This window comes from Haliaeetus leucocephalus, unplaced genomic scaffold (genome assembly GCF_000737465.1).
Source record: "Haliaeetus leucocephalus isolate CR32 unplaced genomic scaffold, Haliaeetus_leucocephalus-4.0 Scaffold262, whole genome shotgun sequence".
Classification (NCBI taxonomy): Eukaryota; Metazoa; Chordata; class Aves; order Accipitriformes; family Accipitridae; genus Haliaeetus; species Haliaeetus leucocephalus.
The window spans coordinates 8541317-8565554 of NW_010972698.1; the positions used below are offsets into that span (position 1 = coordinate 8541317).

Here is a 24238-nt window from a genome sequence, read left to right on the forward strand (position 1 = left end):
TCACAGGAGGCCTCAGTGTCAGGCATTTCACTCAGGGAGAACAGAGATTATCTCTAGACTGTGGTAGTATGTGCCACAGTAATTTATAACGGCCCTAAGCTAACATAAATGTGTTCCAGCGCTGCTATTAAGAGCCTTTTAATCAACTAGCCTAGAGATAAAGCTGGAATAAATAGAACTTCCATTGCAGCAGGCATTGCACTCAACCGTAACGTGTATATTTTGTTCTCTGTGACAGGTAAACAGTTACAAATGAGACCCAGACAAGCACTTGGAATACGTCCAGAATCATATAGGGGAATATCTGAATAAAATCACCCCCTGGAAATGAGGCACTAACAGAAGACAGAGCAGTGAACAACTGCTTCTCCATCTATACCTGTATGACAGGATGAGCTGGGAGTTTGAGATTCACTCCTAGTCTGAACAGCAAAGGCTGCATTTCTCCAATATCCTGCTATGAAAATTGAAGGGTGCAGACAGAAACCTCCCATACAAGTGCAGAGACGCAGACACAATAACATCTTTAATTAATCTAAAGTATGTGGTGAATTACAAAAGAACTGAAAGGTCAATTTTCAAAGTAATAACTGAAGTAGTAGGTGCCCAGATCTCATTGACAGCAATGGAAGTTTTATGCCTGAATTTGCATGCACTGGGATGAAAACATACAACACTGAGAAGGGCAGGAAGGTGAGAAATTAAGAATGGATGAACAGATAAACTGAATAGCTTGAAAGTTACCAGGTAGGATGAGACAAGGAAAATTCTGTAATGCTGATGAGAGGGTGAGCTTGGGGAAGAGACTAGATACTTTCAGATTCTTACATTAATGCAAAATTGTTACTAACAAAATACAGTGGACCAAAACTTCAGGTTGTTTAAAGGTGTGAAGTGAATGGAGTTCTGTCATTAGGAAATCAGACTTGCTGCCTTACTACAACTGGGCAACTGAAAGAAGTCCAGGCAGGACTTCAGTAATCCTGGTGTGTCTGACTCATCAGCCCCAAACATGATCAGTCCTAAACAAATATCTAAATTCTTCTGAGAGATTTCACAGAAATCCCTGAAACAGGCAGTGAACCAGCATACTCCCAGAGGACAGACACTGGCAATGATATTCTGCCAAGTAGTCACTGCCAACTCATAAATAGGGTGGATACTTCAGAAGCCCTAGCTAAAGTGGATACACATACACTTCAATACCTCACAAAATACAGGGATTCCCACCTGGGGATTCTGAAGGAAGGTCTCTTTGTTATCAAAGCATCCACCAGAGCGATTTAGCAGGGGCTCTGAATTCTTTGTCCAAGCCCCACACATCATTTTCTTCTCCCAGGTCTTGTGGATACTGAAGTAGGAGGTATTCACAATCCGGCAGATGTCCACGTCAGTGAAATTCTTACACCAGTCCTCAAACGTCATCCTATTCCATAAGACACCAGGAAAGTAATGGTTTATTTAAAAATAAACAGTGATACTCACATAAAGAGCCAAAATAACACATGAAATCTTCCAGTAATTTAAGAGGAGGCATTGCTCAGCTGTCCAGAGGACAAAGTGATTCATTGGAATGCTCTCCATGTGGAAATACTTGTGAAGCCACAATCGCACTATCTTAGAACTTAATTTAGACAATATCACCTCAGTGTGTTTGGTCAGCTCTGGATTTGCTCCATTGCAGTACCTAAGCCTAAAGGATAGGTTGTATCTACCAGGCTGGATTTGATAACATGTATTTTGCAAAGGCAAAGGAGATTACCTGCAACCAAAGCACTATCTCATTATTATGGTCCTTATTAGTACATCTGTCCCTGAGCATGACTCAAACCTCTGTACTATGGACATAGCTTTTATTTAGTACCAATCTCAATGCTATAACCTGTGCCTGCTAAAGTGACAGACTGGATTGCAGAGCAGTTAAAAAATGTTCAGCTCCTCTAACAGCTTGGTATCTCTGAACTACCATCATGTCCTGGCTTATTAATGGCCCAGAACCAAACCCTACAGCTGGCTTCCAGCTGCCAGTTCTGACAAAGCCAAGCAAACAGAAGACTTCATATAAGCCCTACCAGCAGACCTGATTCCATATTGATGATCTACTGAAGAACTTGCTGGACTGCCTTGGGGTATCTAAGCTGTAAGCAGAGTCAAAATTATTAGAGTTCTGGAGATTCTGTAGAGAATGAACACTTCTCATGCCCATGCTGGAAAACACCGACAAGTATCAAAATTCATTGGCTGCAATTGTATTTACAGACACCTCAGCCGTAGTTGACCTAGAAATCCTACAGATAGGCACAGTAGTCAGTAAGCAGGATTGACAGTGTGTTCAATATTTGGCATTCTGTCATGTCAACCAGCACATGTGTTGTCTTGGATTCTGAGTGAATGTCCTAAATATAGGTAATAGATTTTGAGGGTGTTTGAAATGTATTTAGTAAGAGCTACTAATTTTGTTCTACTAATCTATTTTTTCTGTTCTTCTCTGGCACCCTTGAGAGTTTAAAAGAAAAAGACCTTGTCCCAGGACTGGATAATCTTATCCATTTGGGCAACTTGTTTTCAAAGCTGTTAAATGGCAGAATTAATGACAATTACTCAGTGTAGCCAGCATCTCCAAACCCTTCACATGACTCCCACTCACCAGAACTCTCCATCATTCTCAAGAGTGAGTCCCAAGCTCTTACATTCTGAACTGCTGACTTTCTTCCACTCCTCAGAACTAAAAGGCAAAAAAAAAAAGGGGGGGGGGGGGCAACAAAGATGATTAATAAATTAAACACTCTCACCTGGAAAAAAAAATTGCAAGTAAAATTCTCTCATGGTCCCTTGTTATAAAGGTAACATTGGAGTACTGAAAAGACAGATGATACCCAGGAAGAAAGCATGGGGCTTACAGGAGGAGTTTTAAAACATTAATGGATTTGAAAGCTACTAAAAAAGAAAGAGATGAATGGGAAATTGCCACAGCTAGAGCAGAACTTTATTGATTTCCTTTGTCACACCCTCTCTTAGGACACTTAACAGCTGGTTTGGAAGGTCATACGAGATTGACCCCATTCCCTGAAGGCCCGTCAAAAGAAACCTGGTTTTCCTCCTCAGGACCTTATTGAACATTCCACTTAGACCAGAGTATTCCCTCCGTCTTTCAATCTCCTTAAATAAAGCAGGCCTGAGGTCTGAGATTTCCCCAGAGAGCCTTTGAGAAGAAACTGTTGCAGCAGGAGCCTAGTGTCCAGTTCCCAGAGTAACACTGCACTGCATAGACACTTCATTGCCTGCATTAGCATAGAGCTTACGTGCTCTGCATTGTCCGCTGGAGGCCCCTGCCTCTTTCCACTGACTGCAGGGGAGCACAGGATCCTAAATGCAAGTAGTCTGTGCTTAAGTCAGACAACATGCCAGAAGACAGCATGAGCCCCTTCCCTAATGTGTTACATTAGATGAACAGAGCCACAATTCCTCACTCCTTTTCCAAAAGTACTTGGAGGATATAGTTGAACGTGGTTGGCAGGAAGGAAGGGAGGTTGCTTGCCAAAACAGACATTTTCTTAACCTATTTGGAAATTCTGAATTTAATTCTGTTAGGCCAAAAACCATGGGCCAGCCTCAGACTCCTCAGCACTTCTACTGGAATGAGTGGCAGCTGTGCCAAGGCAAGGGCTAGTGGGGAACCACAAGGGCTGAAGTTAAACAAGACACAGTAGCTCTTCTGCACATTCTTTGCACTTCACCTGAACCAAACTCTTTGAAAAAGTAACAGATTTTTGCTAACTGAAGTATGGAGGATAAGAAGTTAATATGCTGTTGTTAAGAACATTACATTATTAAATGCTAACAGTGGCTAGTAAGCACAGTGTTGAATAACATCCTAGTTAAAAGTTTTTCATGTGTCAATTGCCAGTGATGGAATACATCCCCTCCAGCAATCATTTCTGTCTCTGTACAGGTGCCTGCTAAGCTCACGGTCCACATTAAAATTAATTAGAAAATAATTCAAGAAATCACAAATGTGGCAATTTTACAGCGTTTTTCACCAGTCACTTAAATTATCCAAGAATAAAAGACTTATACCATCCCCAGCAGCTAGCAATTGCAGATGAGAAACTGAGTCACAGACAGACTCACTGGTGAAGCTGGGAACAAACGTCATGTTCTTGACTCATCACCTTAATCGTAGGCTATTTTTCTACTCATGCTCCAGTGTGCCAGAAAAATGATGTATACAGTAAACTAAGGTCCAGGAAGCCATAACCTCCTGGCTCCTCCAGGATGTGTTCATTTGCTCAGAGAATTCTATACTTGGGAAGAGATGGCACAACGGTTCAGCCATCGCTGAGTATTGCAGACCAACGTGTCTCAACAGCGTTTAACCATGCATCTAACATCCAGTGGCCCTAATCACAGTTTCATTGATCCTTTCACACAGGTTTTACAGCACTTACTTGTCACTCCAGGCACCGTTCCACTCTCTTTTTCCCCAGGGATTCCTCAGCCTGATCATGAACAACTTTTCTGCCTTAAAAGAGAACATGAGCCTTTCTCCAAGGCGCAGCTTCCGAATTGCAGTGACTGAGTAGGCATGGCCGATGACAAGACCCATCTCTGTCTCCATTTCATTGGTACTGCCAGAGGAAGCCTTTAGCACCAAGAATGACAATTAAAAAAAAGAACTCGCATCATTGAGGGACCTGACAGCTACGCATTCAACGGGACGCCTTAGTTTCTTTCACAGAGCTATACGTCCCCTTCCCAAGTGATTTGACTATGCAGGCAAACAACAGCACTGGGGCTCAAAACTAGTGGCTCACTAGTCTGGTCTTTTGCATGATACTGCCAGACAAGTCCTAGCAGACAGAATCACAGAGTTTAGGAGCATACTGCCTGCTACAGACATTCTGTCTCCTCCTGGCCTCAGAGAGTTAAAGACTGGGCTGATGGACAACCTTTACCGGCCCTTCCAAAATCTTGCCATCATTACAAAATGTCTCTTCTGGATATTGATGACTGTGCTCAGACATAGCACTGTCTGGTGGTGTCCTCAGCTGGACATTTTGTAGGGCCTAAGGATTTAGCCAGTGAGTCCATTGCCTGTTTCTGTGTTGGGGTAAATTTGATACACAGAAGAACTACTAGCAGTGGGTAAAAATAGAGGGCACAAGGCAAGAAAACTTTCTAGACATTTGTCAAACCTGTCCTGTACCTCACTCGTGACCTGGCAGGCCTCTCTTATGTGGCAACTGGCAGATCTCCAGGCTGTCTTAGGAACTGGGTTTGCTCCTCATAGACTTCACATAAGAAGCCTAATTTCCAGCAGTGATCAGGCAGTAAACCATCCTGCTGGATGACCTAGGCCTGATCAGATGCTGATCTAAGAATACATAAAAATTGTCAAGCTCTGAAAAAGACCACAATTTCATTTAATGCATCCAGATCAAAATCTCCAAAGTACATCTAAAACCAAAAAGGCAGTATCATATAAAGATGCTGGAGTTGCTTTGAATGACTGGCCCTTTACAAAGCAAGTACAAGGCAGGACAGTGGAAAAAGTAAAGCTGTGCCAGTGCTATAACCCTTCTTCTGAGCCAGAAGCAATCCAAATGGTCGTGCCTCCAGATTCATCACACCCTTGCTGGAGCCAGGGCATCTTTGCACTGAGCCATATCCAGAGTCTCTCTCATCTATATTGGGCTGTAACCCATTGGGCCTTAAGACTCTCACTCCCTTGGACAGTAAGGAAGGAAGATTTGACTCAGTGCAGATCCTTGCATGTAAACTTGTAATAACCTAATTAAGAGCTCAATGATCAAGCAAGCCTTTGCTCTGGTGGAGAGAGGTGGACTTATTAGAGTTATGAAACGCACATAGTACTTTCTCAGATATTTTTACCCATTTCAAAACTTCTCGGGTCTAAAAAGACAGGGTCCTTCTCCTAAGGCAGGTGTTGCATTGATACAACAGTGTTCAGTCCCCAAAGATAAGAAATTGGGGGGGGGGAGGAAAAGAGAAATTTATATCAAATTGGAATTGACAGATGGTCTGGCAACTGTGAGATTCTTGCCAAGACCTCTTTGCCTTTCACCAACAACAGCTCCTAAAGAATCAGCTCGTGTTACAACAAGACTGGCTGACATTTCCAATGGGTTTGGGCTTTCCCCAGTGTAACACTTTCACTTGCATTTTTCACAACTAAAAGCAAACAAGAGTCCTTGACAGCATGGGAGTCTGTAACCTCTCCTGCTGCTTTTATTGCCCCCCAGGCTTTTCTCATTGCTGGGCTGCCTTTCCCACCTCATTCTGAAGGCATTTATTTAAATGAGATATTTAAACATCTACTGTCTGTTCAAATTTCTAAATGGTGAAGGTCAGGGCTATTTTGTAATCCAAGGAAAATGATGACATGTTTGTAAGTCAGCAGTGAAGCCACTTGAGTATTAAATATTCTATACCTAACAAGCTTCACTGTGTATATAATACATCTATCAAAAAGTGTTAAATGCAGACGAGTCAAGCCAAACCAGTAGGAACAGCCCCTGTGTAATCAATGTTTAGAAGCATCTGCGTTTGACAGGCAGAAATGTAATGCCAGGAAGAAGTGAAGGCATTACAACTCTTTAATTAATTGCTTTTTAAGATACAACTCCCTCTACTTAGCCTATCTCCTCACCAGATCCACATTAAGGAACTGAACTGCCTTAGCATTTGGGAGCAACCTATTATCCCGGAAACAATGTTTACAACAACAATTCACACCAGGAAGTCTGGTCTGCCAGCCTGGTCTCAGCAAACCAGATGGAACTCTTCCTAAATAAAAATTCAGAGCTTGTGAAAAAGGTAAAACAAACACAAAAGACCTAGAAGAATTATTTCTGAGCTGTTGCCTGATGTTGCTGGGAGGGATAGTTCAGGACTCCTGTTCTATCTCAGCTGAGTTCTCAGGTTCAGATTAATCTCCATGGCACTGGTGCAGGGCAGTGCATGGCCAGAGCCAGTTAAACAGATAAAGTTCTCAGGTGTCTCCAGACATGGCTGATTTTCTGTTGTTCTAGACAACTGCACAACTATCATGACACTCGCAAGAATTTCTGAATGAACCAACACTTGGGGGTCCACCAGTTTAAAGTACATGTGTGAAACAGCCAGGTGCTACAGTAATACAATCTTTGTTTCACAGACAGGGAAATTAAAGCAAAGCATTTAAGTGATTTAGCTAAGTCCACATGAGATTAGCCTTAGCTAAAGTCTTAAACTGGAAGCAGAGGGCATGGGAGTAAGATGCTGAAGTGCACCTAGATGCCAACCCTGCAACTTCTAGAGAATGACCCCTTTCCTGCAGGCTGCACTTTAAAAATCATTTAAAAGCAATCTTTTAGGAAATATTCAGGTGCCATGGCAGTTTGTTAGCCCTCCATGTGTGGTAACAGCTCCAGACAATGCGAGAATTTCACTGCTACCCAGTCATGGCCTGGCATTGCAGACTTTGGTAGAAGGCAAGTTAAGCCTAGTTGTCACTGGTTTCCCTCCTATGGCAAGGGGCTGTGCAAGGCCCTTGTCTGCATGTGGTTTGTGAAGTATATAGCACCCTTTGGGAGCTGCTACTCTTCTGCCTTCTAGCACCTCAAGTGAACGGAGCGAGGTAAAGCTGCCACAGAAGGCAACCCTGTATAACCCTTGGGGAAGCCGTCCCCTCTCTACTGACTCAGGGAACTTCAGGGTCATGGCCTCCTAATGTAGGCACCCACGTTAGCTGCCTCACATTAGTCAGCATAGGCAAGTTTTGCTGGTTAATTCTAATGGGGAGTCTTGTTAACAAAGAGTACTACCTGAATAACCAAGTGAGCTCAGCCTTTCAGCTCAGCTCCGGTGTTACACTGGCAAGGCGACTGCATCATCACAACCAAAGTCAAGAAGTCTCAGCGGCTCAGTGCCAGCAGAATGGTTTTCTGTAAACAGATTTCCCTAAGAAATACAGAAATCGAATGCTGCCATCTGGCCTGTAAATTAGGACATTCTAGGTGGATTAACCTCAGGTCAATACACAACTGTGACCATTCAGAACGAATAGCATTTCAGATCCGCAGTAAAGTGGCAGGACAAATGGCTTTGGAGTTTTGTGATTGTATTTAGTAGCTCATGGAGTTGTACTTGGCTGACAGTGCTGCCAACTTGCTAGCCTTTTCCATACAAAGCTTTTCCAAAGCATACAAATGAAGGACATACTCAATATACTTATACTCATAATGGTATTTTTTCCAGATTTTTTTTCATTTAAATTAACTCTTAAAATCCATCTCTCTATACATACCGTAATGTAACAGCTGATCAATCCGCCTCTTTTATGCGCTTTCAGCAAGTCTTCAAACAGCTTTATCTGCTCAGAAATAATCTCACCATATTTGCCCTGTACCAAATCAATAGATTCTGCCACCGCTCCAGTGAAATCCACAATTGCATCTGCAGCGCTGCCTCCATCTAGGGATTCGTAAGATCCAGCCAGCCTGGAGGTAACATAGAACATTCTCAGTTACCAAGTGGCTGTTAGAAGTGGTCTAATTTGGCTTAAATGTAGGTAATATATTTGTGTTTCACCAAGAAAAAAACCAAAACCGAACAAAACAAAACAGCAGATTGCAGGTAAACCTTTGCTGGGTTTCTAGGAAAGGAGTGTAACGATCCTTAAGGCTTTAGACTGCTGAGGTAGAGTACCTTGCACTCTTTTATGATTCAACTTCTCCATGCAGGTTAAAGGAGGAGTGTTCTATCTTTTTTAGGTTCTCTACTAGCAGCAAACCTAAAACCTATGGAAAGTATGACAGAGTTGAAAGACAAAACAAACAGATGGACAGCACTAATGACTAAAAGGACAATGAACTATCGCATACTTTGCATAAGCTTTCTCCAGTAATGCGCTCCAGAATTCATTTTTCACATTGGAATGGCAGTAGATCAACTTCCCATCCATTGTTGGCAGCAGGTCATCAACAACCACCTCTGTCCACTCTCCAAAGCACCAGAAACGGAAACGGAAAATCCCAGCATATTTCTCTGGGTTTTTAGGGTCCCATTCTTGTTCGTTAAAGTCTGGAATCACCTGAGAAACCATGAAAGGAAAAGTTCACCAAATGCACTATATTAAACTTTATTCAGAGGGCAGACTGCCCTGGAGCACGTACTATGCTGGTATTCAGCTTCACGAGCAGTTGACCTGAAATAGATGAAGCAGTGAAAAAAGAGGGTGAATTTGGTACAAAGTTTGGTACATAGACCCACTTCAGAATCTTTTAGGAAACTAAAATTCAAACTGATCTGCAGAGAAAGACAAACAGAACCTATTGCACTCTCTGCCTTTGTTATATTTCTTCTTTGGTGCTCAACGGGACTGTGGAGTGGTGAGGTCTCATATCATGAAAAATGAACTTCTAAAGAAAGGGAAGATTTGAATCCACCAAAATTCACCACTCATCAGAGGCACATTGGTCCTGGAGGGAAAAATGTTGGCTGATAGGCAGGGAAACAACCAAGGTTTATGAGCTTTATTTCATGCACCAAGCACATTGATCACCTACCTGCTGCCAGAGGCTCTTCCTCAGAGCCAAACAGGAGCATGCAGCCACAAACCAGCAGTTCCCCAGGGTGCCTTGGTGTAAGTCGTGGGAGCTGATTCCATTCACAAACAGGTGGGGGTCTTCACAGAGGTCCTAACAAAGCAAACCAGAGGTTACTGGAGACTCCACTCCAGAAATGATGACAGCATCCTTCCAGCTATTCCTCTCCTTACTTGTTCTGCATCACATTCCCATTGAAGCGTGGAGTTTCTGTACCAGGAAGTTCAAAAGCCCTCTGGCACTGATATTTGAAAGTCAGGGTATACAGGATTATTTAAGTTCTTACCAGTAGATTGTGCTGCTTTATCTAAACACCAGGATTTGCCGATTTTTTTGCCAGAGTTCCTAGTTCTGTCCTCAGCTGAAGGTGATCTTTGAGGACTGGAATTAATTCAACATTTGGAAGACTTATTTGGCATTGGGGCAGTTAATGAACTGAAAGTAAGTGAAAGGAGAAGGAAGAAGCATTACAGGGAAAGGCTTTGACCAAAAAAAAACCCCATCAAGAAAAGCAGCAGGAAATGATGCTACGGACACCAGAACTCTAAGGTCCTGTTCCTTCATTGCCACTCCCTTGGCTGACATACTGGAAACCCTCCTCCACCAACAGCATGAGTTACTGCAATGATCCCTGCCACCCAGCACCAAAGAAGGCATAAAATACATGTCTGTGAAGTATGCCTCTCATTCTGTGGGTCTCATCTTTCTCATTTATCTGGCTCTTATTAGAACCACTCGTTCCTTCTCCCCCATTGCTTTCCTGCCTCCATCTCCGTTTACATGCAGATTCTCACCAAAGCATAATTGGCTCTTCCTGTGATGTCTCCCTGCTCCTCACCAGCTTGCCCCTTGCTGTCTCTGTATAGCCTGCAGTTCAAGGCACCAAGAGGAGCACCTCTAAGTATCATTGAACATGGGAAAGCCACAGGGGTACCTTTGGCAGCAGCATTGTGTTTGTTACCAAGAAATCCTTGGTAGACGGTGTTCTGCTGAACGGATACGTATGTGGCCTCATGATTGCTCATGAATCTCTCATATGAATCATTGCTTTTCCCAACTGGTTGAGAGGACGGAAGAGCAGACAGTGGTAAGAAATTCTGCTCTTTCATATTTTAGGAATAACCCTAAATTTCAACACTGTGGGAAGGAAATTATCTTATATCCAGGCATTAGAAATGCAGAATAATTAACTCCCTCTCACCTTAAAATGGCAGGAGACTCCAAATTTACTGCAGTCTTTCCAGTTTGTTATCAGCAGCAGAATAAGGAGCTGTGTTCCTTACCTCACGGATTCTCACTGCCCTTTGATAATTATAGATGATGATCCCAAAATACCAAGTCTGCAATCCAAGCCTGGCTACATACCACAGGCATGTCAAAACCTCTCAGTCTTCCCTTTGATGGGACCGTGACAAATCAGTGCCAGCTGAACTTATTTTCACAGAAAAGAACCACCTCAAGTGCTGAGCTGAAAGCCTGTTTTCCTGGGCTGGTTTAGCAGATGGCAGCCTGAAGTCAGCTCACGGTATGTAATGCATGGAGCTGCTGCTGTTTTCTTTAAGAAAATGGTATTTTTGGCATGAGACCTTTCTCATTAAATAACAATTGGTAGAAATGTTAAATGCCTCTTGGGAAACAAGTAACTGATCATTATATGACACTGTTCTTCTGTCAGTATTTCTTACATGTGTCATCACTTAAGAGAAATTTCAAACCTTATTAACAGACCTTAATAAAATTCTGAATAAGAAAACGCTGCCTACAAGGAAAACTGACCATGTACAAGATAGTCATCTGCATCATGGACAGATTAATTTAACCTGCCTGGATGCTCTGATATGGAATGGTAACAGGAACTTCAGGCTAGTACTTCAGCTGATGTAAATTAACCCAGTTGCCTATTGCAGGGGTTGACATCAGTTGACTACTTGGCCTTTGCAGTGGTAGCACACATTCCAAATCTAGCTTGGGTAGACTCAAGTTTCATATCCCATTTCCATGCATCTCTAGCAGCAATACTTTCTAGTTTGTTTTTCCTTTCAAAATGTTATTTTGTTAGCATAATAACCAAAGGATAAACTGAGCCTTCAGGGTTAAAATTGTCCAAACTTTTCTGTCACTAGAGGAAGCCAAAATGTTCATTGGTTTTGAAAGAAATTAAGCACTACTGTGTATTACAAACAAATTCTCTTATTTGGTTTGCTTTGCTAAAAATAACTGCATTAAACTGTCATTTTTTAATTGAAGTGTGTCTCGCATCTCACACAGTCCTCAGAGAAAAACCAGAGAGCAGCATGTGTCAACTGCCAAACATATGGATGAGATTAGCATTTGCTGACCGCTGGGGTCCAAAGCAAACATGGAACAGCAGAACTTAGAAACAGCACCTCCCTGTTTCCACTATAGTCACTAAATTCTTCAGGATCCTGCTTGATGAACCCTTTCTTATTAAACTGCCTAGGAGCCCTGGACTTCTGAGACTAAAGAACAGTGCAAGAAAGTGGCATCAGCTCCATTTCTCTTATCATTAATTACAGCCATTATAACAGCTTCTACGATGACTGTCACTATGTGGCTCAGATGACATGCACAATAATACTCAGGTGCAAGCTATAGCTAATTTCAGCTGTTTGCTCTCTTCTGGTCTTTTTGCTTTTCACCACTGATGCAGCATAGCAAATTCTAAGGAATACTTTTGAGATGGAATTAGCTGTCTAAGCCACAATTCCCCCAACACAGTTAGATATGTGCTATTTAAATATATTATTCTGCAGTCCTTGTGAGAATCTTTAAGCATTTTTAGTTGCCCCAAGCATGTAAAAAAATAATTTTTTTTTTAAAAAAAAATCACCTTTCCAATAATGCAATGATAATTTAGGGTAGTCGAGGACCAAGCCAACTACCATCAGAGGAATTACAAGGAAGAGACACTTACATGAGATATGGCCCAGGCATTTCAGGAGACCTGATGCCTCCTCTCCCTTGCAACCTAAGCACTTAGGTTCTGCATTCCACTAGAAGTAGCTCCTTTGCAAACATAGTGGTTTAAGCCTAATCCCTTTTGTCAGGGTCAGCCTGAATCATCTGTGGTGTAAAAAAGAGAAATATCTTCACGTTTGCAAAAAAAACTTTAAAGGAGTTTACTGGGTCTTATTATACATCATTAACATATAATAGACAAACTATTTCTGATACAACACTGCTAATAAAAGCAGTCGTATTATTTACGCCCACAAGGAGCATTCCACCATCCAAGATGCAGAGCTCTCCCTAGTTCTCCCCTTACGCATGTGCATAATAAAATAAACACCATCTGCAGAACTCTAATTAGGCTGTACAGAGTCTGAAAGTGAGGTAAGAGGTTACAGGGGCTCATGGTTCTGCTGAAAACCCTGATGCTCTTATTTTCATACCAGACTTTCATTTGCATGACAGAAGTCTATTTGTGTCACCTCCTATCTTTGCTGCACTGTGTAGGCTCGAAATATCTGACATTTAGTGTTACTCAGCCACTGATGCTGTGAGAAATAAAGTGGCTCACAAACCCCTTTTTCTGATTTTAATTGGTTCATCTCTTTGTAACACAGCAAGTAAATGAACTGGTTAATGAGCAGACTGGGAGAACACTGAGCAGTCTGGAGATGAGAAACTCAGTTAGCATAGGATCACAGGAAATACATACCAGTGGGAGAGACCTTGACAAGTTAGTCAGTCCCACCACTTGCCTAGTGTCCAAATTGGCTATCCCTAACCTACTTGTGACTGAAGCTTCTCTAACCTGCATTTAATACAGCCCATGAGGGAAAGTCCACATGCTTCCTCCACTGGTCAGCGAAGAAGTGCATTGCTGAGCTGCTCTACAAGCCCAGGTCTTCTGTGAATGGGGAAAACAGTTACCTTTCCTTTCTACAGCAATCCCTCATATAATCTATAAAATTCTAACCTCTAAGTCTCTCTTCTCTAGTCTTAATAACTGGTTCTTCATGTCTTGTATCACTGGTGAAGTGTGGTGCTCAAATCCAGACACTATGCTCCAAATGAGGCTTTAGCAGTGCTGAGCAAAGCTCAATGCTCTTGCTTACTGAAGCTGGGGTGTCATTTTTCTGTCTTTTTCACTTGAGCTTCACATATTTAACTTGTGTTCAGACCATGATCCACCCTCTGATCCTATTCTATGGACTTGCTGCCTAGTTATTCTTTCTCCCTGACTGAGCCATGAAGTTGCTTAATACCAAAGCACTGTACTTGGTTGCATTGATGAAATGATGCTGAATTCCATCCTATTTATTGCACAGTATTTTCCCAAGACATCAAGATAAGTCTGAATTCTCAACCCTGTCAACTGGCTTGCAATCCTAACCCAGTCTGTGTCCTACAGCATTCTGATACATGCCTTTCTAGTCCCTCAACCAAGCAGTAACGAAAATACTGAAGAGTACCAGACTAAGGGAGATTTCTGTAGGACTCCATCGATACAACAGCAGCTTGAGAGTGCTCCAAGTGATTTATTTCATCAGCTATGCATCCCCATTACAGAAGTTTGAATTAATCCAAATTTTGATACTTTGGAGAGACATATCAGATATTGCCAAAGTCTTATGAAAGTCAAACTATATCAGATCTACTGCTCGTCTCTTAGTCACAAGACCTGTCCCACTGTATGCTGAAAGGAAATCAAGCTGGTACATATTAGTGTATCTGACACAATACATTTTTATAATACAGTCTGTACCATCAGACTAACAGTCATCTGCTTAGCTCTGATAAATTGCAGTCAGGAATTTCACTGAGATACAAAAATGTTTGGACTGCAGTGCAAATATGAAAGATTGCAACTTTTCTTTGCTACAACGTATCTTCCTTAGGAAATTTCAAAACAATGTGAGCCATGGGAGGCAATGGACATCCATTTCACTGGAGCTATGAAATACTTTGTATGTAGGAAAAAAAAGAAAAAAAAGAAAAGGATAGGGTTTGAGACCAGAAGCACCACAGAAAAGTACAGAAGATAACTGATTAACTATAGGCATTAACTTCAGGTTGCTGTGGCTACTTTGAATCTTAGAGTAATTCAGCTAGAGGAAAAAAGTTCCCCTTAGCTCTGAAGATGCATCTCTTAGCATAAGTATTACCATATCCATGAACTAAAAAATATGCAGTATTGGTTATAAATAGGGAGAAAGTGTTCATTCAAAGTGTTAATTAATTTGCTGTGCGTCTTCACAGATATCACCTGAACCTGCACTGTAAAACATTATGAAATCTCTCTGATGTCTGAGAAAAGGGAAAGATTATTTTTTAGTGGATTAGAGTCTGTCAGCTGGATCAGCAAAACAGAGATTCAGGGAAAGGGAAGAAGAAAAAAACCAATAATGATGTTTGCAACTAAGATTTTCAAAGGATTCGGTAGCATTTAGAGCTTACTTTCTCCAGCACCCTTTAAAGAACCCAGCCCTAACATAAAAAGTAATCTACCTTTGCTTGCACACAAGACAGGCACTTTCCTTGATTCTATCAGACTGATCTACCTAAGCCCAGTACACCATTGCCTTAAGTTTTTTTAAAGCAGTTTGAATGTCAGAGCTGAGAATTCTTTCCATTTTTCTTCTCTTCTCCTGTCCTCATATCATACTGAGTCAACTCCTGTAGAGAATGAGGTCAGTGTAGGGAAGCAAGGGGAAAGTCAATTCTTTCTGAATATGGATGCAAAAATTCAGCTTCGGCTACAGCTAACTATGAACAAACTTCATCTAAAGGAAGGTAGCAAAGACAGCACTTATTCTGAGGTTGTGTAGCTGAAGAGGTAGAAGAGATTGTCTATCCTATAATAAATCCCAGCTGTGCTGGCATGTTTATAGAAACCCTCTCCAGATCAGGCTGTTTGCCAAAGCAATTGCAGTTAGCCCTAAAAAGAAAAATAACTGAGTCCAACTGTGCGAGATACTTCAATGCATGCAAAAAGCCTTTTGCAACCTTGTTATGCCTGAAAAAACTCTGCCTATGGAGTGAAAAAAGAGAAGTCTTAAGTTACAATCATGCCCTGTGGTATAGCTCTAACCCCTCAGAGGACAGTTCTCAGAGAAACCTCCATCAAAAGAAAACCGGGGTCAGATATGACCCTGACTGAAACAGCCCTTGCTGAGATCAGGAAGCAACTTTATCATCAGTGCTGTTACGCCGTGTAAATCAACAAAAGGAAGATTTAGCCCTCAGGTTTCTGTCTGTACACCCTGAGCTCAGGATGTGTAATTCCTCTGTAAACTTCATGCCCATTGTCCAGCAACATCAGTTCCTGAGAGCAAGATAATGCCCAATACCGTTTAAAAAAGAAACCCAACTGTACATATGCAAGGAAAAGAGTATGCCGGTTTGTGCCAGCCTTGTGTAAAAGAAAACTCAGTTATTTGGGGATTGAGAAATGCTTCTTCCCCCTCCTCCCTCTCCAATAAATTCTGTTACAAAACCAAATGCATCACAGACATTTTTATAGTGTTCTTTTTTTCCATTTTCGGTTTGGGGCTACTGGTGACTAATACTCAGTGAAGGCCATGGGTTTCAGCCTTGCACGGCATACAGGACATGTGTATTTGGGGAGGATCTGAATCAATTTTTTGGAAGAAAAATACCCAAACATTGGGCAAGATGGTGTGTATCTTGGCTGCCTCTAGATTTCACCTGACCCTTGGAGCACTAGAGCTGCTCTCGTCCAGAATGCTGACAGTTGCTGGAAAGGGTACAAATGATGTGCCACAGGGCTGACCTCTTCCTGAACCTCAGTAACAAAGTGTTTACTGAACCTCTTAGAGTCCTCTGGCACTTCATTCCAGAAATCACTCAAGATGATGATGAAAGACTTTCTGTTCTCCCTGGACCCTCTTAGAAGTATATCATACCATCTCTTGCAGCGCTATCTTAGTCTGTGATGCTTTAGATCAACATTCTACAGAACTGCAGCACATTCATAATACTTTGTTTTTAAAGAAAAGCTGCTTTGTTTGAGAATAACATTTTTTTCTCACTGAACTTACCAGACGACAGCCTTTGTCTCCTGCCTTCTTCCCCTAGAACCTATTCCCTTCTCTAAATTCAGTAGTACAATTTGTGTTACTTTTCCTTATGAGCTGCAATCAGAGATGCCATTCTTAAGACTGGATTCACCTCAGGAAACAGTCATGTCCTCTCAGCTAGGTGTCTAAACTCCCCTGTAACCAGAACACAAGTTCTTTCAGAGGGCAATTTTACAGTCATTACCTTGTCATGTGTCTCATAGTGTGATGACACTGGAGATAGGTCTGTCTCTCTACTGGTCATATAAATCAAGGTAATAGTTCAGAACAGGCCCATACCTTCTAAGCAGTTGCTACACAAAATGTTATCCTTTGTGTCTTTGATGAGTATCTCATAAAATAAACCCAGTAATACAAAAGCAGGCCCAGCTAGTTATAGGAAATGCATCCAAAGTAACACAGGTTAAAACCTGGAATAGAACTATTTTAGAGGTTATTGTATCTGAAATTTAAAAAAATTATTAACTGGTGATCTGAAGTTAAAAGCTCCCAAAGATTATTGTTTAGTGAACACAGATGCTGAGCAGCCTGATACCACTTTTGGTTGGTTACTGTTACCACCGTTTCTGGAATATCTTGTTTCCTCCATGTCTCACTCATTAGCAGTTCCAACCTCTATGGAACTTCATTCTCTGCTATTCCAAATCTACTACAAGTTTCACATAATTTGGGGATAATAATTTAATCAAAGCATCATTTTAATTGGCTAAAAAGATGTATATTTCAATTTCTTGAAAAAAAGTAATTGTTTTCCATCAGAAAAGACACAATTTTGGGGACATTAGCCCAAAATTTTCTTGTAAAATGCTTTTACAAGAATTTACTGTGATTTTGAGATGGTGATGCTCCATAAAAGATAGGTAGATAAAGTAGATATATTACTTGAGGTTGGACGATCTTCAACATGTACTACTGTGAGCATAGCCATCAAAAGAGCTTTTGCTGAATGAGGTGCACACCAGCAGGAACAAGGACATTACAAATCTGTTCCTTAGTATTTAATAAAATCAATCAGAAATTAGTTCAAAATCATTATTAGAGATTAGAATGTGTACGACAGCAAGGGGATGCACAGCATATGGGGAAGGGCCCCAGACAAGTCAGACTCATCACACATGAGCTACGCAGTTAGTCTGGCATGTGTGCTGTAACTGCTTATTTGGGAGTGCTACTTAGCAAGTTTTAACTGCTCTAAATGGGCTGCCAGCAGTCCAGGGATCTCAGATCAATTGGCCTTTTTTCTCCAGTGGAAAGGAAAGAAACTGAGGGCATTTTCAAGAAAAACTCAATGTACAGTTCTTTTGAGAAACAGGTGGTATAAGCCAGCCTAATTCTATTTCTGCAAAGAGCAACCTACCAAAGCGGTGGAAATGTCTCTGCATTAAATGCAAGTAACAGAGAGATGGCCAAGTTCGAAGACCGTTGGCTTAGAGTGACTCCCCGACATCACTTCTAGGCACACATTCTAATGTGGCTGAGGTCAGACATGGGCTATAAGTCCACTTACAGTTCACCAAACTAAAAGGCCACCCACCATTTAACTATGTTTTTTTTACTGCTTCCTCAAAACATGTTTTTCAATTAAGTTCTTGAACTAGTTTCCTGAGATGGGAAATAAAAACAATAAGAAAAGGAGGTTGGAAAACATCACACACAATTTTTCACAACACTGAAATATTCAGCACTGGACCAGTGCGGAATAAACAATTCCCAGATTTGTACGCCTGACTGTTCATCTCTGGCTGGCGAGGCAGCTATTTTCTTTGCCTGATAATAAGCATCATTTTGGCTCAGTGGCCATGACCTTTCTAGGCTTGTCTAGTCTGACCTTATGCTGTGTCTCAAGGGGCTGGTAACTGATGCAGACTGAATTCTTCATCAGTGCCTTTTATGAGGAAGAGAATATGCTGTTTACAAAAGAGTATTAGGTAGATTTCAGCAAAGTCACCTTTTGTTTGTTTGGCTGTTTTTTGTTATTACATCGTGGATTTTTTTGTTATTACAATGGGCATTGTGTGGCAAAAACAAAGTCAGGTCATCTAAGAAACATTGTCTGGAGTGAAAATTCAGACTGAGCTGGAGGTGATTTGTTTTACTTGAAAGGAGATATTTCTTCCTTGTCCAGTGGCAATACACAGACTTTAAAGGTTAAAAAGCATAAGTCTAAACCACAACGTTAAAGAGCATAAACCTCTTTAGCAACAAGTTCCTCCTTTCCCCATCCCTTTCCCAGCAGGGTCTGGTTTCAGCCTGGATTCCAGTATCTACTAATTGTGGCATTTCTCTCAGATGCTTTCTTGAAGATAAAAATCCTTTACCCTCTTCTCCCAGTCTCCTCATCTTTTTCAGACAGCACCTTGAGGTGTTCTCCCCCACTTACTTGCTTAAAGCAAAAAAATTTTAATGCCTGGCATAACAGTGCATGGAGTAGCCATTGTAACCTTCCAGATACACTTTTAGAATTGTGATATATGCAACACCATTCTGGACTAGATGTTTGCTTAATAACATAAAAAGAGGAACTGTAAATTGGTATATAAAATCCTGATCATAAGACACAAGCTTCTTAAACTATTAGATGACTTGAAATATATCAAATTTTGGATTTTGAAAAATTTTTTTTAATAGAAATTTTGTATTAGCCAGCACAACCCAGCTTTTCTAAGCCTACATAAGTCAGAGCCAATGGAGTCTCTCAGTTGCAACAGGACATGGATCAGACTCTTACATTCTAATCTGGACACGCTTTCTGGCAAAGATCAGCCTAAGATCCTGTAAAACAGATCATTTGTCTTTTAGTAACACAGAGATATGCCCAATACCCTGCAGAGAACCATAGTGTTTTCACACCATCAGAACTTTATCAGATCACTCATCTACAAGCTCTAGAAGAAAGCCTTCCCATCAGCCTATTCCTTGAGCCTTCTGGTATAGATCACTCCTTCCATTCATTGCCCAGACTGGGTGTGAGCTGCAGCCAGGAGAGTGATACCAGCATCTAGTGCTGTCCAGGGGCTAGCAAATGTCAGGGCAGCAAATAGTTATGAAGTGAGGATAAACACCAGCACCCATCAGAGCGGTCAGAAAGGTCACCAATGTTGCCAACTGCAGCCAAAGGGAGTAATACAGAAAATGTTGCTAAGAAGCAAAGCTGATAGACCAGCAGACAAAGAGAACCGAAAATACGCGATGCCTGTTTGACAGTCTGAACAATCAATCACCTTCCCGTTTTAAGGAATCTCACTGCTTGCCTAAGAGTTCGATTTCAGAGCTATAAAAATTTTGCGTTAAAAATGACACAGCAGCATTTGTTTTACTTCTGAATAGTAAAAGCACTTTTATGACTTAGCCAAATCAGCAGATTATCTCTCATAAATTCACAGAAACTACCAGAAAGAATTCTATTTACACATTTGGAAAATAAACAGCAGCTTCTTTTTCTATAACATCTTTTGAAATCTTATCTTGGAAAGATGTTCATTTAGCAATAAAGTTATCAGCACATAAGTTTCTTCAGTTTTGAGTGATGAAACTGAAAAACTCACAGCGGTAACTTCCAAAGTAAGACACTTGAGCAAAGTCACAGTTGTCATACCTGCCAGGCAATCAAGCACATACTTTTTCCCTCTGTGCAGGTTAGCTCTTATTTTGCCGAGGATAAGTCACTGTTAGAGGACTGAAATTAATAAAACATTTTTGGAGAAGCCCCTTTCCTTCTAATTATGTCAAAACTTCAGGAAGTTTTTTAAATTTAAGGAACCGTATTAGGTGCTAAAGGGTAAACTTTTTAAGGGTAATTGTGTGACTAATAGGCCATCTCTGCAGCTCCTGATGCCAAAAGATGTCCAGTATTGCCACTGTGTCCATGAATTCACTTTAATTCACACTTTAACCACACACCCTGCTTTATAGTTCTGCCTCTTTCATTGCCTTCTCACATTTGCTTTTCTTCCCCACATTCTGGTATCAACTCAACATGTTTCAGAAGGAATCAGTAAGAAATCAACTTCCATATCTCACAGATCTGTTTAGGAAGCTTGCTTTCTGGTGTCTCCTGCCCTTGTGGGCACTCTGATATCTAATAAAGGATAAGCCTTTTCCCAGGGTATCCTGCTCCCACTCAATTGCCTGTTTCCATGGCTCGTGTAGTTTCACCAAGACATCTACTCATTCACTAAACTGGGTTGAAACCAGTCAATAGCAAAGCATTGTTGGGGGAAGAAGGGAACAGACAGACACAGAGTTGGAGTCAATGTAACTATAATCGTGCTTCTTCTGTGAGGAAAAAAAAAGCCAAAATGAACAAAGAGCACGATGGCAATTTGCTAACTGCTCAATTTTCTCCATCAACACTAGTCAGTCTTTCAGGTCACAGAGCATCCCCAAAATTACTTGGCTACTTAACGTCAAGGCTGGAGATACCCTTTCCTCCTGCATCGTTCAGTTTGGGAGGTACCTCTACTTACTTTGATGTCAAATGCAAGTGACTCCAACCTCATGATCAGTGTCAAGGTTTTCCCTATCATGATCCAGGATTTTCTTCTGTTTTAACCCAAAACAAAGATTAGAGCAGATTCAGTCAGACAGATACATTGACAAAAGCCTTTGGCTCCTTGGGATGAGTCAGCCTGCTAGGGTATAGTCACAATGTTTACTTCGTCCTGATTTTATCCCACTCAAAGCGCAGTCAGTTTAATCTCTGTGTTTAAATTGTTTAGATGCTTAAGAGACCTCTTGCTTAGAAAGATGTAATGAGAAACTTTTTTTCTTATTTATATCATTCTGTTTCTTTACATAGCACTTTCACTGCATTTATCAAGCTTATTTTTGGTTTTCCCAATGTGATATATATATACACTGATTTGAATTCATTACTTCATTTCAGACAAATTCCTTTGTTAAACACTAACATTACATCTGCCTGATGCCAGCCTAAGATAAAGATGTTATTCAACTGTCAGAAAACATAGAAAGCCAATACGGCAAACAGAAGACCCAGAATCATTTTATCACAAAATTCACTGCTAACAGACCTGCATCTTCATCAGTTCAAATAAAGTTAGTACAGAGATCAGGGTGCATATCAGAATGGATGGTAGTTCATTAAGGATCACATGGGATTCCTCATCTTCAAGAAGAGGATCATATACATACATAAGAAAAAACAGTCTCTGTAGAGCTATTTAGAAAATCACCAAGTTAGTAGGAATTGAATAAAGATCAGTGATGGCCAACAGATGAGTCAGTGCCATCGCTGAGAAATTACCCTCCTGATTTACCAGTTTAGAAATCCTGGCAATCCCAATAAGGTCCCACTTATCTTTTGCAATGACTACTACCAGCCATAGGAATATTCACAGTGGCCAGCCCCACAACACTTTTCCAGAGCGCATAAGCTGATTGATTTGCAGTTATGGATTTGAAGTTACATTCTGGTAAAACAGAAGGGATCCAGCCCTCCAGTTCCTATTACAATGTGTTCAAAGCACCGTAAAATTTCTTTTAAAGATGGAGATTCTCCATGAACATTTAGGAATTGTTGTGAGAACTTCAAGCCTCCCATCATCTGAGAAGACAGAAACCTCCCAAGGTCTTTTGTTGTGAGAAACAGCCTGCTTGTCTCCCAGGAAGAGAAGTTTGAGAGGTGTTGATAACTCAAACATGAACTTGACTAGACATCAAATTCCAGCTAGTCTTAGAGCACAGTGCTCCACCTCTAAGTGCTGGAGAACCACTCCAGTTCCAGCACTGCTCCTCTCCTGCCAGGTTTAATTTCTTTATGATGTACCAGGAAACCCATCTCAGCCAGCTGGAACTCTAAACCCCATCAGGGACGCTGAAATCATTCTGGCTCATCTGTGTCTCCAGTAACCTCTCTGCTAGTGCTAACGCACAGACCACTTCCAAGAGAAAATAATGAATCACCTTTTAACCCCACCCTAACACTATCAATCACATTAATTATTTTATTCAATCAGAGTCTAACAGTCAAAGTAAAGTTAGTGGAAAACCTAAGGAAACATATCTTAACTCTCAAAAGGCAAGGAGAAAGGCCTGTTTCTAATAATGTTGAGGTTTGCCAATGTTGCTTTTTTCTTGTCTTACAATTTAAGTATTTACAGTGCAGCCATTATGTTCATTAGAGGGGATTTTTATTTTTAATTCGTTGCAGATTTTGGAATGTCTGCAGAATTAACTTAGCATGGTGTCCCTGTCTCTTCCAAGCACACCATCCGCCTTAGTGTCTATAGTTTTCACTCTATTCAAATGTAGAGATGCAGGCCAGATTCTCAGCTATAAATAATCATCACTTTAGCTAAACCAAGGGGATGATGTTACTTTATACAAGCAGAGGTGCAAGGCCCCTCAATCCATTAACAGATACTGCTTTGGTTCTCTTTATGAGAAATTCATCATGCTTTTAGGAACAGAAAAAGCCCGCTTAAGACCAGGGATGAGAAATGCCATGATTGGATTACATCTGAAATATTTGGATTAAATTTGAGTCACTCCTCTTATAGTCCAGATATTAGCTGTTTTACCAGTTAGATCATGTGCCCAAATGTGAAAGTAGTTTTTAGACAACTATGGTTTGTGAGAACTTTCATTTGTGGAGAGCAGAGTCAGTGAGTGAAAGAGGAGGGAGGAGAGGCCAAAGGATGAGGTACTGCATTCACATCTCCATTTAGGGAGGAAAATTAGATGTCCAAGTCTTAAATTCCCCTTACCTGAAAGGAGAAGAAAACAGACAACAGTGATCATGCACAAAAACTACAGCAAGAGATGCTCTGCACAAAGTCTTTGCAAATTGATCCAATTATCTATAGGGTTATCCCAGTGACCAAGGGAGTGCAAAGCCATGCATTCAAGTTCTTCATCAGTCCCACAAGTGCTTGTACCTGTGGTAAAGCTGAAGCAGCAATAAAACTCTAAACTTGCAGACCAAAGCTCAGCCCACAGCTGGATCATTGCTAAATGAGATTTAACTTTTTGCTCACCGTCACAGGATTGAAGGTTTGGTACAGTCTTAGGAAAAAAAACCTATTTTGATTATTTACTCTCTGTATCAGAGTATAAAGTACTGTCTCCAGACAAAACTAGGACCTCAATGTGCTTTATACAGCATAGACACTCCTTATCAGACAGGCCCAGTCCTGAAGGCCTTTTTAGTTAATGAGGCCAGTTCTGCTCTTTTCCAGGGCCAGTTTTCCACCCAAAATGTTGCAGCCAATGAAATAAGCATCTGCATAAAGCTGTATGTTTCATTATTTCTGATGAAACAGATAGACATGGGAGTTAGGGAGTGAATTTTTGAGGATTCTGTGAACCTCTAAAGAGGCTGAAGATATTCTGTATTTGAGAAGTGAAGGAAAGAAGTAGTGCCTGCCTTCCCAACTCAAAGAGCATGCATAGATGTACGTATATACATGTATTATATAAATATATGCACGTGAATGACTGCACACACGAGACCAACTGGCCTCAACATGAGAAAACTGAGATGAAAATAAGAGGACCACATGGACATTCATTATCCAACCAAACAAGGGAGTCCCAGGCCCC

At 41.1% G+C, this 24238-nt stretch overlaps 1 protein-coding gene across 1 annotated transcript in view; it reads right to left on the reverse strand.

Annotated features, from left to right (window-relative positions):
* Positions 1 to 24238, reverse strand: part of CAPN6 (calpain 6) — a 54659-nt gene that overhangs the window by 13911 nt on the left and 16510 nt on the right. Inside the window, exons 2-7 of the mRNA XM_010569032.1 lie at positions 9570 to 9701; positions 8886 to 9094; positions 8309 to 8501; positions 4449 to 4642; positions 2648 to 2725; positions 1231 to 1426 (exon numbers count right to left, since the gene is read on the reverse strand). Coding sequence (XP_010567334.1) covers positions 1231 to 1426; positions 2648 to 2725; positions 4449 to 4642; positions 8309 to 8501; positions 8886 to 9094; positions 9570 to 9701 — 1002 coding nt within the window. The remainder of the gene's footprint in view (positions 1 to 1230; positions 1427 to 2647; positions 2726 to 4448; positions 4643 to 8308; positions 8502 to 8885; positions 9095 to 9569; positions 9702 to 24238) is intronic.